The 16,254-nt window shown below is 44.2% G+C and overlaps 1 protein-coding gene across 4 annotated transcripts in view; it reads right to left on the bottom strand.

Moving 5' to 3' along the window:
* FRMD6 (FERM domain containing 6) overlaps positions 1-16,254 on the bottom strand; it is a 174,104-nt gene that overhangs the window by 39,075 nt on the left and 118,775 nt on the right. For all 4 annotated transcript variants that reach the window (XM_058163060.1, XM_058163057.1, XM_058163058.1 and 1 more), the window contains one exon: positions 5,390-5,640. In XM_058163060.1, coding sequence (XP_058019043.1) covers positions 5,390-5,488 — 99 coding nt within the window. In that variant the 5' untranslated portion in view covers positions 5,489-5,640. The remainder of the gene's footprint in view (positions 1-5,389; positions 5,641-16,254) is intronic.

The following is a 16,254-nucleotide window of genomic DNA, read 5'->3' as shown; positions in this document are numbered from 1 at the left end:
AATTTAAAATTATAATTAAAATAATAAAACCCCGTTAAAAACTAAATTTAAAATTAAAATTCTAATCCAGTCCTGCGCAGATGAATAAATGTGTCTTAAGCTCATGAAAGGTTCGAAGGTCAGGAAGTTGACGGAGTCCTGGGGGAAGTTCGTTCCAGAGGGTGGGAGCTCCCACAGAGAAGGCCCTTCCCCTGGGTGTCGCCAGTCGGCACTGCCTGGTGGACGGCACCCTAAGGAGTCCCTCCCTGTGAGAGAGCACGGGTCGGTGGGAGGCAATCGGTGACAGCAGACGGTCCCTTAAGTAACCCGGCCCTAAGCCATGGAGCGCTTTGAAGATAGTTACCAAAACCTTGAAGCGCACCCAAAAGGCCACAGGTAGCCAGTGCAGTCTGTGCAGGAGTGGTGTCACATGGGAGCCACGAGGGCTCCTCTATCACCCGCAGCTGCATTCTGACTAACTGGAGCCTCCGGGTGCTCTTCAAGGGAAGCCCCATGTAGAGAGCATTGCAGTAATCCAGGCGAGATGTCACGAGAGCATGAGTGACCGTGCATAGGGCATCCCGGTCTAGGAAGGGGCGCAACTGGCGGACCAGGCGAACCTGGTAAAAAGCTCTCCTGGAGACGGCCGTCAAATGGTCTTCAAACGACAGCCGTCCATCCAGGAGAACGCCCAAGTTGCGCACCCTTTCCATTGGGGCCAATGACTCGCCCCCAACAGTCAGCCGCGGCTGCAGCTGACTGTACCGGGGTGCCGGCATCCACAGCCACTCTGTCTTGGAGGGATTGAGCTTGAGCCTGTTTCTCCCCATCCAGACCCGTACGGCCTCCAGACACCGGGACAGCACTTCGATAGCTTCGTTGGGGTGGCCCGGTGTGGAAAAGTACAGCTGAGTATCATCAGCATACAGTTGGTACCTCACACCGAAACCACTGATGATCTCACCCAGCGGCTTCATATAGATGTTGAACAGGAGGGGCGAGAGAATCGACCCCTGTGGCACCCCACAAGTGAGGTGCCTCGGGGTCGACCTCTGCCCACCCGTCAACACCGTCTGCGACCGATCGGAGAGATAGGAGGAGAACCACCGATAAACGGTGCCTCCCACTCCCAATCCCTCCAACCGGTGCAGCAAGATACCATGGTCGATGGTATCAAAAGCCGCTGAGAGGTCTAATAGGACCAAGGCAGAGGAATAACCCTTATCCTGGCCCTCCAGAGATCATCAACCAATGCGACCAAAGCCGTCTCCGTGCTGTATCTGGGCCGAAAGCCGGACTGGAATGGATCTAGATAGACAGTTTCATCCAGGTACTGGGGTAATTGACATGCCACCACACTCTCTAAAACCTTCGCCACAAAGCGAAGGTTGGAGACCGGACGATAATTACCTAAAACAGGTGGGTCCAGGGAAGGCTTCTTGAGGAGAGGTCTCACCACCGCCTCTTTCAAGGCGGCAGGAAAGACCCCCTCCGACAAAGAAGCATTAGTAATCCTCTGGAGCCAGCCTCGTGTGACCTCCTGCGTGGCCAGTACCAGCCAGGAGGGGCAGGGGTCCAGTAAACATGTGGTGGCATTCAACCTCCCCAATAACCTGTCCATGTCCTCGGGAGCCACAGGGTCAAACTCATCCCAAACAGTCTCAACAAGACAGCTCTCCGACCTCTCACCTGGATCCACCCAATTTTGATCCAGACCATCCCGAAGCTAAACGATTTTATCGTATAGATAACCACTAAACTCCTCGGCACGTCTCTGCAATGGGTCATCCCGCTCCCCCTGCTGAAGGAGAGAGCGAGTCACCCGAAACAGGGCGGCCGGGCGGTTATCTGCCGACGCAATGAGGGAGGAGACGTAACAACGTCTCGCTTCCCTCAATGCCACTAGGTAGGTCCTATTATATGACCTAACTAGTGTCCGATCAGCCTCCGAACGACTGGACCTCCAAGAACTCTCTAGGCGTCTTCTCCGGCGTTTCATCTCCCTCAGCCCCTCGGAGAACCAAGGAGCTGGTTGAGACCTAAGCCGGGTCAGAGGCCGCAAAGGCACGACATGGTCTAGAGCCCCAGTCGCGGCCAGTTCCCAAGCCGCGACTAGTTCTTCAGACGTGCCATGAGCCAGACCCTCAGGAAACAGCCCAAGCTCCGTCCGGAACCTCTCCGGGTCCATCAGGTGCCTGGGACGGAACCACGTATTGGTCCCATCTCCCTGCGGTGTTGAGTGGCGGTCAGAAAGTCCAGGCAGAGGAGAGAGTGATCTGACCATGACAAAAGTTCAATGACTAAATCCCTCAAGTCCAGATCCTTCAACCACTGTCCAGAGATAAAAATCAGGTCCAGCGTGCCTCCCCCAATGTGAGTAGGGCCATCAACTACTTGAGTCAGGTCCAAGGCCATCATAGAAGCCATGAACTCCCGAGCTGCTGTCGATGACATGCCGGTCGATGGCAAGTTAAAGTCCCCCATAACCATAAGTCTGGGGGTCTCAACTGCCACTCCAGCAAGCACCTCCAGGAGCTCGGGCAGGGCTGCTGTCACGCAGCAAGGAGCCAGGTACGTGACAAGCAAGCCCATCTGATACCTATGACCCCACCTCACAAAGAGGGATTCACAGCCGGCAATCTGAGGTACAGTGGTCTCCCTCGGCTCTAGACTCTCCTTAATAACAACCGCCACCCCCCCACCCCTACCTTGGGCCCTCGGTTGATGGAATGCTCGGAAACCCGGTGGGCACATTTCAACAAGGGGCACACCCCCTTCTGTGCCCAACCAGGTTTCCGTAACGCTCATAAAGTCCGCGGAACCCCCCTGGATAAGATCACAAATTAGGGGGGCCTTGTTAACCATGGACCATGCGTTGCACAACATCAACCGGAGGCCTAGGCTCTGAGGGTCTTGACCATCTGGGGAACGGGAGAAGTCTGAGGGATCGGGGCACGTGATCGCCTTCAAACATCAAGCACGCGCCCCCAAAAAATGATACGAGCCCTCACTTCCGCCATATCTGCTCCTCCCACTTACTGTACAAATAGGACCACCCTCACCAGAAGGAACGCAATCCTCCCCCATAACCTTCGAACCTGTTAAATGAATGCTGCGAGCACACGTAGGAACTGCCCCCCCCAGATGGGTTTCCCCCAACACCCGCCCTAACCCTCCCTCCCCTTAAAAATTCCCTATCTAAAAATCCCCAAAGGCTCTTTTTCGATGCATGCCACCTCTGTGGATCCCAAGACCCGTCATTGAGGCCGGCTCCAGGTAACGAAACGGGCCATTCCTACAAGGCGGGGGCACCTCGCAGGCGCAAGAGTTCATGTGCAGAGTATCGCATAGAAAAATAAGAATCGGCGAAAAATGATAAAATCCCAGGTTGGCAGAGCATTAGTAAATGATGGATCCTCCAATGGATACCCATTTGTCAGATGATGGGACAAATGGGGCTGGGGCATGATGACAAAGATGGTATAGCAAAAGAAAAAATAGACAGATAGCATCTACGGCAAATAATCCATAAGTAAGGTCCTTGTAAAAGATCTTAATAAGTCAAGGAAATACTGCCAATCCGTCCATAATCCAGTCCTGAAATCCATTGGGTATAAGGTGAGTGGCGTTACCGTCCCCGCCATCAATGCCCGCCGTTGATTCCCGGATGAGTCCCCCGGCAGATCTCAAACCAGTCTCAAAGCCTCTTCCACAGTAGTCACAAAAAACCACTCACGGCCTAAGAGTCTCAAAAGGCCATGTAAAGTGCAGATGATATTGCCCTAATTCGGAAGAAACAAGCCAAAATAGGCCAGGACTCCTCCGATGCCTGCTCCGAGGACAAGCTGCTCCAAGGCCAAAAACCTGTCCACAGCAAGCCACTCACTCCAAAAGGCCAGGCCCTGCCCACTTAACAACTGCCTTGCTTAGCAGCAGAAATTTTGGGCTCAATTGTGGTTGTAAGTCAAGGACTGACTGTACAACCTTTAGTCCTCTGCAACTCTCTGCGCTTTTTGTATGGGCTTCAGTCCTGTATATGGTCTTTGAAAGCACCTACCTGCCAAAGAAAGCTTGACGGACAAGGTTCTGGGTCTTGGGAGAAGCATGCTGGAGATGTGAATGCTTGAGGAATCAAAGTAACATTAAAGCATAAGCACAAGACTGACAAACCTGGTGTAGGGTTTCCTGACTAGGCAGGGGGTTGGACTAGAAGACCTCCAAGGTCCCTTCCAACTCTGTTATTCTATTCTATTCTATTCTATTCTATTCTATTCTATTCTATTCTATTCTATTCTATTCTATTCTATTCTATTCTATTCTATTCTATTCTATTCTAATGTGTTAATACCACTTTATAATGTCTTGGTAAGGCCACACTTGGAATATTGCATCCAATTTTGGTCATCACGATGTAAAAACGTTGTGGAGACTCTAGAAAGAGTGAAGAGAAGAGCAACAAAGATGATTAGGGGATTGGAGGCTAAAAGACATGAAGAACGGTTGCAGGAACTGTCTATGTCTAGTTTGATGAAAAGAAGGACTAGGGGAGACATGATAGCAGTGTTCCAATACCTCAGGGGCTGCCACAAAGAAGAGGGAGTTAAGCTATTCTCCAAAGCACCCGAGGGCAGGACAAGAAGCAATGGGTGGAAACTAATCAAGGAGAGAAGCAACTTAGAGCTAAGGAGAAGTTTCCTGACAGAACAATTAATCAGTGAAACAACATGCCTCTAAAAGTTGTGAATGCTCCAACACTTGTCCAAGATATTGGATCACCATTTGTCTGAAGTGGTGTAGGGTTTCCTGCCTAAGCAAGGGGTTGGACTAGAAGACCTCCAAGGTTCCTTCCAACTCTGTTATTCTGTATTATGTAAACTATGAGCAGCTGCCAAAACTTTGGAAGATTGGCTTTCAGGTGGTCCTTGCCTTACAATCATTTGTTTAGCAACCATTCCAACTTACAATGGGGCTGAAAAAAGTGACTTTACAACCTGTCCTCACCACACTTACGATGGTTGCAGCATCCCCATAGCCATGTGATCAAAATTTCAGTGCTTGGAAACTGGCAAGTATTTAGGATGTTTCCCAGGGTTTTTGCAACCTTCTCATTCAGCTTCGAACAAGCAAAATCAATGGGGAAACTGGTTTTATTTAATAACTGCATGATTCACTTAACAACTGCAGTGGTTTGCTTAACAACCATCATAAAACATTGCAAAATTGAGTAAGAATCACTTAGCTCAGCAATGGATATTGTGCTATGGGTCCCAATTGTGCTTGTTGGTCAAGAATGACCTGCATTAGGATTGGAAGATAAACCATCAATTTACCATGATGCAATTTTTTGCTCTTACATAGGTTGTGTGTTTAAAGAAAAATAGATATTCAAATACTGATACAGTTCACTCACATTGATAATGATGTTAAGGGAATCGTCATTGGGGAGGAAAATACAGACACTTCGTCGGTCCTGCATGATTCTGTTATTGTGGAAGGTCAGTTTGTTCATTGTGTTCCAGGCCCTCTCTGTAAATTGATGAGTGAGCCACTCTGAGACTGTGCAGGAGACTCAGGGGCACAGCTGTCAATGGAGAGTTTCTCTTTGTCACCCACGGCACAGCAGGTAGGACAACCTGGCATTTCTCCCCATAGGCACCATGGCTGGAAAGGAAGAGAAACAGAGAAGATGTTAGGACCTTGCATAGCACAAGGAAGGGACAGGAAGATTTTTCCCACTTTGCCAAACTGAATGATGCAATGATGAAGCTAAGCTCCTCCCCCTCGTGTATGATGCAGCCCCATTCACTGTCACTGTCACTGTCCCCAAACTATTACTGCAATCCCCCCATCCGCATAACAACTGGACACAAGGAGAAGTTCTTCCCCCCATGCCATCATTCTGCTAAACAATTAATTCCCACAACACTTCAGTAAGGCTGTATTACCATCATTATTCTAATCTTCCCTATTAACTGTCACCTTATCTTCTTATGACTATTCCTTTGTTGCTTGTATCTTGCAATTTACATTGTTTACTTAGTATCCTAGCATGATTCATGTTGATTGTTTATTTAATATCCATGACTATCACTAAGTGTTGTATCTAATGTTTTATGATGAATGTATTTTTACAATTACTATGATAATGATCTATCACTATTGTTGTATGTAAACTGAGAGCTTACACACCGGAGACAAATTCCTTGTGTCTAATCACACATGGCCAATAAAGAATTGTATTTGTATTTGTATTTGTATTTGTATTTGCATTTGCATTTGCATTGCATTGTATTGAAGTCTAGTCTAGTCTAGTCTAGTCTAGTCTAGTCTAGTCTAGTCTAGTCTAGTCTAATCTAGTCTCATTAAATGGGTCCACAAAGCTGGCTACCCTTGGTCTAGGTCAGGGGTAGGGGACTGTGGCCCATTTACCAATGCTGGCGCAGGAATTCTGGGAGCTGAAGTCCACAAGTCATAAAGGGCCATAGTTCCCCACCTCTGCTCTAGGTGAATCCTATATATGAGCAAAGTCACTAGGAGTCAACCTCCCTCGCCTGCAACCCCTGAAGATACATGACTTTTGCTAGTCCGTAGTGATACCATAAGACCCACTGGCCTTAAAAATACTCCTTTGGAGGTAGACCCACTCCACATATTTATTTATTTATTTATTTTTATTTTTTTATTTAATTTTGTCATAACAATATACACAAGCATCACACAAAAAGATTATATAATATGTAAACATATATATGATGAGAAACAAGGAAGTATAAGCATATATATATATATATATATATATATATATATATATATATATATATATGTAGGTCTTAAGTCTCATTCGTCATCTTCAGGCTTCAGCTTCGTGCTTCTGGGAGCAATGTGTGATTGCAGCTGTTTCTTCCTTTTTAACTGCTAGTGGGGGTTTGAACTGATTGGGTGGGAGCTTGGCTGTGCTCTGATTGGATGTGGGTTTTTTTGTGCTCTGATTGGCTGGGGGTGTGTCCTGTTTGGGTGGGGGCTTGGTTGTGCTCAAATTAGTACACCCAAACCCACACTGATCAGGAAGCACGACCAAGGACCAGAAGCCAGACCGCAGCTGCAACATTAGCCATTTCAAACCCCTCCAATCCATACATGCAGCAGACTGACACCCACTACGAAGATGTAGCACGACCACGAACACGAAGCCAAACAGCAGCAGTGCAGCTCACTAGCTCAGATCCCCCTGCAACACAGACTAATTTGAGCACAACCAAGCCCCCACCCAAACAGGACACACCCCCAGCCAATCAGAGCACAAAAAAACCCACATCCAATCAGAGCACAGCCAAGCTCCCACCCAATCAGTTCAAACCCCCACTAGCAGTTAAAAAGGAAGAAACAGCTGCAATCACACATTGCTCCCAGAAAAACCTGAAGCCTGAAGATGACGAATGAGACTTATTCGTCGCCAAGACACTTCCAATTTTACGGGAGAAAACCGATAACCAAAGACCTACATACAAACACCATGAAAACCTCAGAAAACAAATATATATATATATATATATATATATATATATATATATTTGTTTTCTGAGGTTTTCACGGTGTTTGTATATAGGTCTTTGGTTGTTCGGTTTTCTCCTGTAAAATTGGAAGTGTTCATATGCTTATTTAAGTCTCATTCGTCATCTTCAGGCTTCAGCTTCAGTGCTTCTGGGAGCAATGTGATTGCAGCTGTTTCTTCCTTTTAACTGCTAGTGGGGTTTGAACTGATTGGGTGGGAGCTTGGCTGTGCTGTGATTGGATGTGGGTTTTTTTGTGCTGTGATTGGCTGGGGGTGTGTCCTGTTTGGGTGGGGGCTTGGTTGTGCTCAAATTAGTACACCCAAACCCACACTGATCAGGAAGCACGACCAAGGACCAGAAGCCAGACCGCAGCTGCAACATTAGCCATTTCAAACCCCTCCAATCCATACATGCAGCAGACTGACACCCACTACGAAGATGTAGCACGACCACGAACACGAAGCCAAACAGCAGCAGTGCAGCTCACTAGCTCAGATCCCCCTGCAACACAGACTAATTTGAGCACAACCAAGCCCCCACCCAAACAGGACACACCCCCAGCCAATCAGAGCACAAAAAAACCCACATCCAATCAGAGCACAGCCAAGCTCCCACCCAATCAGTTCAAACCCCCACTAGCAGTTAAAAAGGAAGAAACAGCTGCAATCACACATTGCTCAGAGCTGAAGCCTGAAGATGACGAATGAGACTTGAACGTCAAGACACTTCACGCTGGAGAAAACCGAATAAAGACCACATAAACACCATGAAAACCTCAGAAAACAAATATATATATATATATATATATATATATATATATATATTTGTTTTCTGAGGTTTTCACTGTTTGTATATAGGTCTTTGGTTGTTCGGTTTTCTCCTGTAAAATTGGAAGTGTTCATATGCTTATTTAAGTCTCATTCGTCATCTTCAGGCTTCAGCTTCGTAGGACAGGAACGGTAGGCACGTTTGTGCTCTTATGCACGCCCCTTAAAGTCCTCTTAGGAATGGGGTGAGGTCAACAGTGGATAGATTTTGGTTAAAGCTTTTGGGATTATGAGAAGAGACCACGGAGTCGGGTAATGCATTCCAAGCACAGACAATTCTGTTACAGAAATCATATTTTCTGCAATCCAAATTGGAGCGGTTGACATTAAGTTTAAATCTATTGGTAGCTCTTGTATTATTGCAGTTGAAACTGAAGTAGTCATTAACAGGAAGAACATTACAATGGATGATTCTATGAGCTAAACCCAGGTCCTGTCGAAGGCGATGGAGTTCCAAGTTTTCTAAACCCAGGATTTCAAGTCTGGTGGGATAAGGAATTTTGTTGGTTACAGAGGAGTGGAGAATTCTTCTCGTAAAATACCTCTGGACACGCTCAACTGTATTGATGTCAGATATGTGGTATGGGTTCCAGACAGGCGAGCTGTAATCAAGAATTGGCCTAGCAAATGTTTTATATGCTCTGGTCAGTAGTGTGGTGTTTTTAGAAAAGAAGCTACGCAAGATTAGGTTAACAACTCTTAGAGCCTTTTTTGCTATGTAGTTGCAGTGGGCTTTGGCACTTAGATCATTAGATATGAAAACTCCAAGGTCTTTGACAGGTTGGGGGTCATCTGTAAGATAATGTCCATCAAGCATATACTTAGTGTTTGGGTTCTTTTTTCCAATATGTAAGACTGAGCATTTGCTGGTTGAGATTTGTAGTTGCCAAATTTTAGACCAAGCGGTTTATATACATATACACACATCTTCCAGGGACTGCAAAAGGGTCTGGGAAGTCTTTGCACTCTGTGCTGCATATATATTATACCTCTGTCAAAATAATGTTACCTATGTCTAATGAACTAGACTGGTCCACAAAAGTCATGTAAATTCATGCTGGTTTTAGTCTTTGTCATAACATCCTTCGCTGTTTCTATTATAATATATTAATATGACCTTCCCCAGTACTATAATATTGTTGGGAGAGGGAAAAACGTTTCAACCCAGATCAGGAACCGATTATTTGGAGTATCCTATTTTGCTCCCATATGTCTACACTATAGGATTGATCCTGTTGTCTTTGTTCCCTATATTAAAATTGGATAGCTACTGGTGAAAGACCTTGCCACATTTGTTAAGTGAACCACTGCAGTTGTATGCAGGTAGTCCCTGATTTATAACAGTTCATTTAGAGACAGTTCTAAGTTTTTGGTTTTTTTTTTATTCAAAAAGTTTTACAAAATTTTTCCCCCCTTTCCCCCCTTCCTCTCCCCTCCCTTCACAACCCCCCTCCCCCCCCCCGACTTCCCGGAACGGGCACAAGGTATAGTTAAAAATAAAACAAACATATGCTAAAAAATTTTCATCCCAACTTAATTATACCCCTACAATCATCAATTCCTAACTTCCCCCAAAAACAATCAAGAATAATACATCATAATCATTCAAAAACAGTCTGATAACTCTTAATCTGATATCTACGTTGAATATAGTCAATCCATTTTTTCCATTCCTTTAAGTATCTTTCTTGCGTATTGTCTTTCAAAAAGGCTGATATCTTCGCCATCTCAGCCAAATTGGCAACTTTCAATATCCATTCTTCTATTGTAGGTACTTCTTTTTTCTTCCAGTATTGTCCTATTAGTAATCTTGCTGCTTTTATTAGGTTTAAAATCAATTTAGTCTCAATTACTGTACAATCCGTAATAATTCCCAACAAGAAAAATTGCGGCAGGAACTTTATCTTCTTTTTCAAAACATTTTGTAAAATCCACCATATTTTTATCCAAAAAGCCTTTATATCCTTACAAGTCCACCAAATATGAAAATATGTAGCATCATCACAATTGCATCTCCAACATTTTGCTTGCATATCTGGGTACATACACGATAATTTCTTAGGATCTAGATGCCATCTATAAAACATTTTATAAAAATTTTCCCTCAGATTCTGTGCCTGCGTGAATTTAACATTTCTAACCCAAATTTTTTCCCAAGTTTCCAATAATATTGGCTCCTGAAAATTTTGTGCCCACTTTATCATACAGTCCTTTACCAAGTCCCTTTCAGAATCTATTTCAAGTAACACATTATACAATCTCTTTATATGCTCCTGAGACTGATTTCTAATTTGCTTTACCAAATTTCCCTCGTTCTGCTCTATACCAATTTTCTGATCTCCCTTCCATCTAGCACGTAGTTGCTCATATTGAAACCAAGTATAATTTTTCCCTTCCTCTCTTAATACTTGCAGAGATTTTAACTGCAAATTACCTCTTTCAGTATACAAAAGATCTTTATATGTAATCATTTCCTGATTCTGTTCTATGTTTATATTTTCTATTGTATGTCTAGGACTTGCAGAGACAGTTCTAAGTTATAATGGTACTGAGAAAAGTGACTTATGACTGTTTTTCACAATTATGACTGCCTGGTGTATGAATTTTGATCAGCTAACTCATATTTATGGCAGTTGCAGTGTCCCGGGATCATGTGATCACCTTTTGCCACCTTCTGACAAGCAAAGTCAATAGGGAAGCCAGATTCACTTAACAACCATATTACTAACTGCAGGTAATCCTTGACTTATAACCACGATTGAGTCCAAAATTTCTTTTGTTAAGTGAGACATTTGTTAAGTGAGTTTTGCCCCATTTTACAACCCTTCTTGCCACAGTTGTTAAGTGAATCACTGTAGTTGATAAATTAGTAACCTGGTTGTTAAATGAATCTGGCTTCCCCATTGACGTTGCTATTCAGAAGGTCACAAAAGGGGATCTTGAGACACTGCAACCGTCATAAGTATGAACCAGTTGCCAAGCATCTGAATTTTGATCACATGATCACGGGGAATGCTGCAAAGGTCATAACTGTGAAAAATGGTCATAAGTCACATTTCTCAGTGCCATTGTAACTTAGAACTGTCACTAAATGTTATATCCATCCGTTTAAAGTTACAACAGCATTGGAAAAAAGTGAATTAGGGTCATTTTTCACACTTACAACCATTGCAGCATCCCCATGAGTACGTCACGGTCACTAAATGAACTGTTAGAAGGTGAAGACATAGATGGTCCCAAGGACAAGAGGAACCACGAGAATGGTATTTCTGTACAGTGTTGCCCTTGGGTTCTGCAGTATCTGGACATGAATTCAATCTGCTAAAACCAGGATGTCAAACTCGATTTCATTGAGGGCCACATTCAGGTTGTGTTTGACCTAGAGGGGCTGGAATAGGCATGGCCAGGATGGGCGTGGCCAACTCGACATCACTCATGTCGGGGGTGCCTGTGCTCTGCCAGTGAAAACGGGCTCCCAAGCCCTGTTTCCGCTGGCAGAGGGTTGAAAGAGGCCACTGCAGCTAGGAATGGAGCTCAGGAGCCTGTTTTCGCTGGCAGAGGCATTGCGGGCCAGTCTTTCGCTGTTTCCAGGGCAGCCCCGTGGGCCAGATCTAAGCACCCCGTGGGCCAGTCCAGCCCCCAGGCCTTGAGTTTGACACCCCTGTGCTAAGAGGCCTTCCAACTGCACTCTTCCCCCAGAGGCCTGTCAAAGAAAGAACAGAGTTTCAAGAAGGCACTGGCAGGATTGTTCAGTTGTCCTTGTAGTGAACTTGTCAAAAGCAACTTTCCCAACATGACGTTTTCTTAGCACTTCCTCCCAAGATTTGTTGGACTTCACTTGCCTAATTTGTTGCTAGCGTGGCAGTTTGACTATGCTGGTGATGGAGAGGAAGGTGGGGATGGGAGCTAAAGCCCCAACAAATCTAGGTTGGGGAATAAGATCAAAACCGTGGTAAATCCTAGATTATTTGCTCATTCGGAACAGATTAGAACAAGTCTGCTCCAAACCAGTTGCTTTGATATTTCTATAATTGTCTTATTAATATTAAGGGCAACACTTCAGTTGTCAACATAATTTCTCTGCTTTCTTTGGAAGTTATTTTCTGGAAGAAATTTAAAGCCAAGATTATTATGAACCATTTGAATTCGGATACTTAAAGAGCTTAGTCAGCCAAGCTATTCACTACCAAAACTAAGTATGATAAGCATTAAACTACTGAGTTCATCTGAAATAACAGAAAGCCCACAATTATGTGGGTAGACGACTTATGTGATTCTGAAGTCTGCCTCCTCTACTGTGGCAATCTGGGTGGCAGAGGATTGATAAAGTAAGTTTTAGTCCCAACAGATCCATGGAGCACTAGCTTGGAGAAAATTGTTCTGGAGAAAACTCCAGAAGAAATCATTGATCAGAAAATGGGAAGAGACTTTCCCTTTGCACTCACCAGGCTTCACAACATGAATTTTAGAGTTGCACAACATTGCAAGGCATCCCAACATATAAGCTATCTTGAATTATGTTTGCATTGGTTCTTTACTTTTAGTTAGAGCTAGGCTACAGAAGACAGATGTCTAAACTCATCGCTCTTATGCTGAGCCTTGTCCAATGGATTAATCTGCAAGATCATTTATTCTACAATCTTATATCTTAATACATTTGACTTCTTAAAAATGGAGGTTCAGACACTACACACAATCCAAAGACACATGAAGAGGATAGCAGAACCATAAAGATCCTGACCTTAAAATTCCTAATATCTGGATCTGAAAGTGAAAATCACTCAAGATCAGTAAATTCCGATGTGAGAACCAGCTCCAAGAGACGACAACATTTGTAATACATCTCCAAAATGCTTCAAAGTTCATTTATACCATGAGTCAAAAAAAATCCTATGCTGTCACTAGTGTTTAGGTCTAAAGGTGCAGGCCCTTAAAAGCCAAAGACTTCCAGACAAGGTATTGCGGCATTACGGACGGCTCGCCAGGGGTCTCCCAGCCGACATACAGGACTGGGGGGACCGATGCTGGCGCGTCCTAGGCTCGGAGGGGTTCGGAGGCCTCAGGCCGCGGCCATTATTTTGGTCGTCGCCTGGGCCGCTGTGCCCGGTGACACCGGGGCTTTGGATTTATAATTGCAGCAGCCTGGTGGCGAACAGGGAACGGAGAAGAATTGAGGAAGGGAGAAGGGAAGGAGATATCGGCAAATGTGAGTGGAGTGCTCCGGAGTGCGGGGGTTTCTCCCCTGCGACTGGAAGGAGCACGAATCACTTTGGAGAGAGGAGAACTTAAAATAACAAGATTACGGTTTTGTGGAGCTCTGGAGAGAAGAGGTGATGGAGAAATTTAGGAGGGAGGGTTTGAGGCCCCCTCCTCTGGGGAACAATGGTGGCGTCCAGCTTCCGCCTTCACTATGAGAATCTTGATGACATCACTTCCCTTGACTTCCTGGTTGACTAACTGTACTCTGGACTCGTTGCTCCTGTGAGTGCCCCTGGTGGATCCGGAGGAAATTACAAGGATACTGTGCTTGCCTGAGGATTTTAAAAATTTTTTAAATGGCAAAGGTCAGAGACCAACTGCTGGAGAAATGGAGAATTTTGGAAAAGTTATCTAATATGGACAAGAAACTGGATGAAATAAGAGCAGAAATTGTGACTATCCAAAAGGATTTTAAAGGACACTCAACAAGTCTCAGCAGAAAACAAGCAGAAAGTGGAAGGTCTGGAGGGAGAGATGCGGGCAGTGCAGAAAGAGAGGAGGCGACAGGCAATGCTGTGCTTGGACTACAGATGGATAAAATGTCTTATTTCCTTAGGTTTCAAAATCTGGAAGAAGTGGACCAAGAAGACTTGAGAGATGTTGTGACTAAACTGTTGGGAGAATTTCTTGGGAGAGGTGTTGACTTTATGAATTGGGATGTGGATCGAGTTTATAGAGTTAACTCAAAATATGCACGCATGCAGTTCCTAGAGAGGTTCATGTCAAATTTGTGAGAAGAGGCGAGATGAAATTCTTAGAAAACATAGGAGTGGGGCACTGACTTATAGGGGCAGGAGATAGCCATTCTGAGGCAGATTCCCAGACAGTGCGTGAAATGAGAAAGAAATATTACTTTTGTCAAGCAAATTGTACCAGAAGGAGTAGGCTTCAGATGGCTGATGCCAGAGGATTGATGATTTTCCGGGAGGGCATTACGAAAAAAATTAGTACAATTGCGGAGGCTGCGGCCTACGTGGAGGAACACAAAGCCCTCCTGGAATTAGATGACCCAGGAGTTGAAGAAGGGGAGGTTATAGACCATGGGGAGGAGGCGGCTGCCGCTGTTGCGGCCCTGGAGTTGGGTCAGGCTGAACCCAGAGTTCTGAGATCCAAAACTAGGAAGTGACAATGATATTTGGTATTGTGTTGGTTTTCCTTATTCTCCTTTGTATGATATTCTGATTATTCTTGACCCTTCTTTATTGCGTATGTAAGATTGATAAACTTAGCTACCAGATCACCTGCTTGCCATATGGCTGTTGTATGTGTTTAAAATTTTGAGTAAAATTCTTATCTTGTATAAGAAAAATGAAAATTTACCATACCTGATATGTATTTGTATAAACCTTTTTTGACCAATAAAAACTTTTTGGAAAAAAAAAAAAAAAAAAAAAAAAAGGTATTGCGGCATTGCCAGCTGCTTTGTAAATTGTGAATAGAGCACTAAAGCATCCCTCTTGCTGAAACCTTGTTGTTTTCTTACATGTTTCAGATCTTTTTGTTGCAATAGAGATTGCTATCTGGATTGTTGAACAACCAAGTATCTCATAGCATTTTAAGACTAAGATGTGTCATAGCACGTGAGCTTTCATGGATCTTAGTCCACTTCATTTAATATGTATTTTGATCACTTGCTGCTAACTATAAGTGTTGCACTACAGTCCATTTCTTTGATTCCGACCTAATGCAAAGACAGATCAGAGTTATTAGCAACATTAAGCACATGACAATATCTTGCCATCTGCTATAGTCTGTCCCCTTAGATCCACTTGATGGCCATGGCAGCTACACCCTTCCTTGCCAATATGTTAGGCTTGCACTAGAAAGGGCTAGAGATAAAAGCATTGAGATCAGGAGTGGGTAATTAATTTCCCCAAATGTCCACATGAGAAACTGAGACTGTATGAAGGGCAGCACTAACATGGCTATGAAAGTACATAGCCGTGCACTCATAGAGGTACAGTAAATTGAAAAACACCACCACCAGTTGCGTTCAAAATAAAAGCAATGCAGTGTATTATTACATGCATGGTGTACACTTACTTATATTTGATTTCTAATTTCTGATTGACCTCACATGGGCCACATAGGGACAGAGAAAAGGCTGCATGTGGTCTGGGGGCCATAAAATGCCCAGGTCTGATCTAGATCCTCGTTCATTCAGTTTCCTCTACAGAATTTCTGTTGCATGTCAACTATATAATTCTGTGGCACTTAGCCTTTTGCCATTGGGAAAACCTGTCAGAGTGTACACAGTGTGATTATTTTGAGACAACCCAGGAGCAAAATTCAGTATACAGAGGTTTGTCTTTCAAATAGTGGTTTATCTACAAGGAATATATACATACATGTACTAGGCAAAGTCAGGCAATCAATCATCAACTATAGTACGGAAGCACATATGGAGAGAGGGATGCCCTCACAGGGCCTCTCTTATATATACAGCCTCTTAAAGTGATAACAGCTAAATAACCATGGTGACTCATTTTCATTGCATCATCATTTCAGTATTCAGCATTACAACATTACAGCAGCTGGTCAGCTATTAAATCATCATTACCCTGACAAAGCCATGCATGATCAGTGTGCAATAAGACTTCATCCATGATATGGTGAAGATAGAATAAGCTGACTTG

This window comes from Ahaetulla prasina, chromosome 1 (genome assembly GCF_028640845.1).
Source record: "Ahaetulla prasina isolate Xishuangbanna chromosome 1, ASM2864084v1, whole genome shotgun sequence".
Lineage (NCBI taxonomy): Eukaryota > Metazoa > Chordata > Lepidosauria > Squamata > Colubridae > Ahaetulla > Ahaetulla prasina.
The sequence above is the reverse complement of the archived record's forward strand: the minus strand, read 5'-3'. Positions and strand labels throughout refer to the sequence as shown.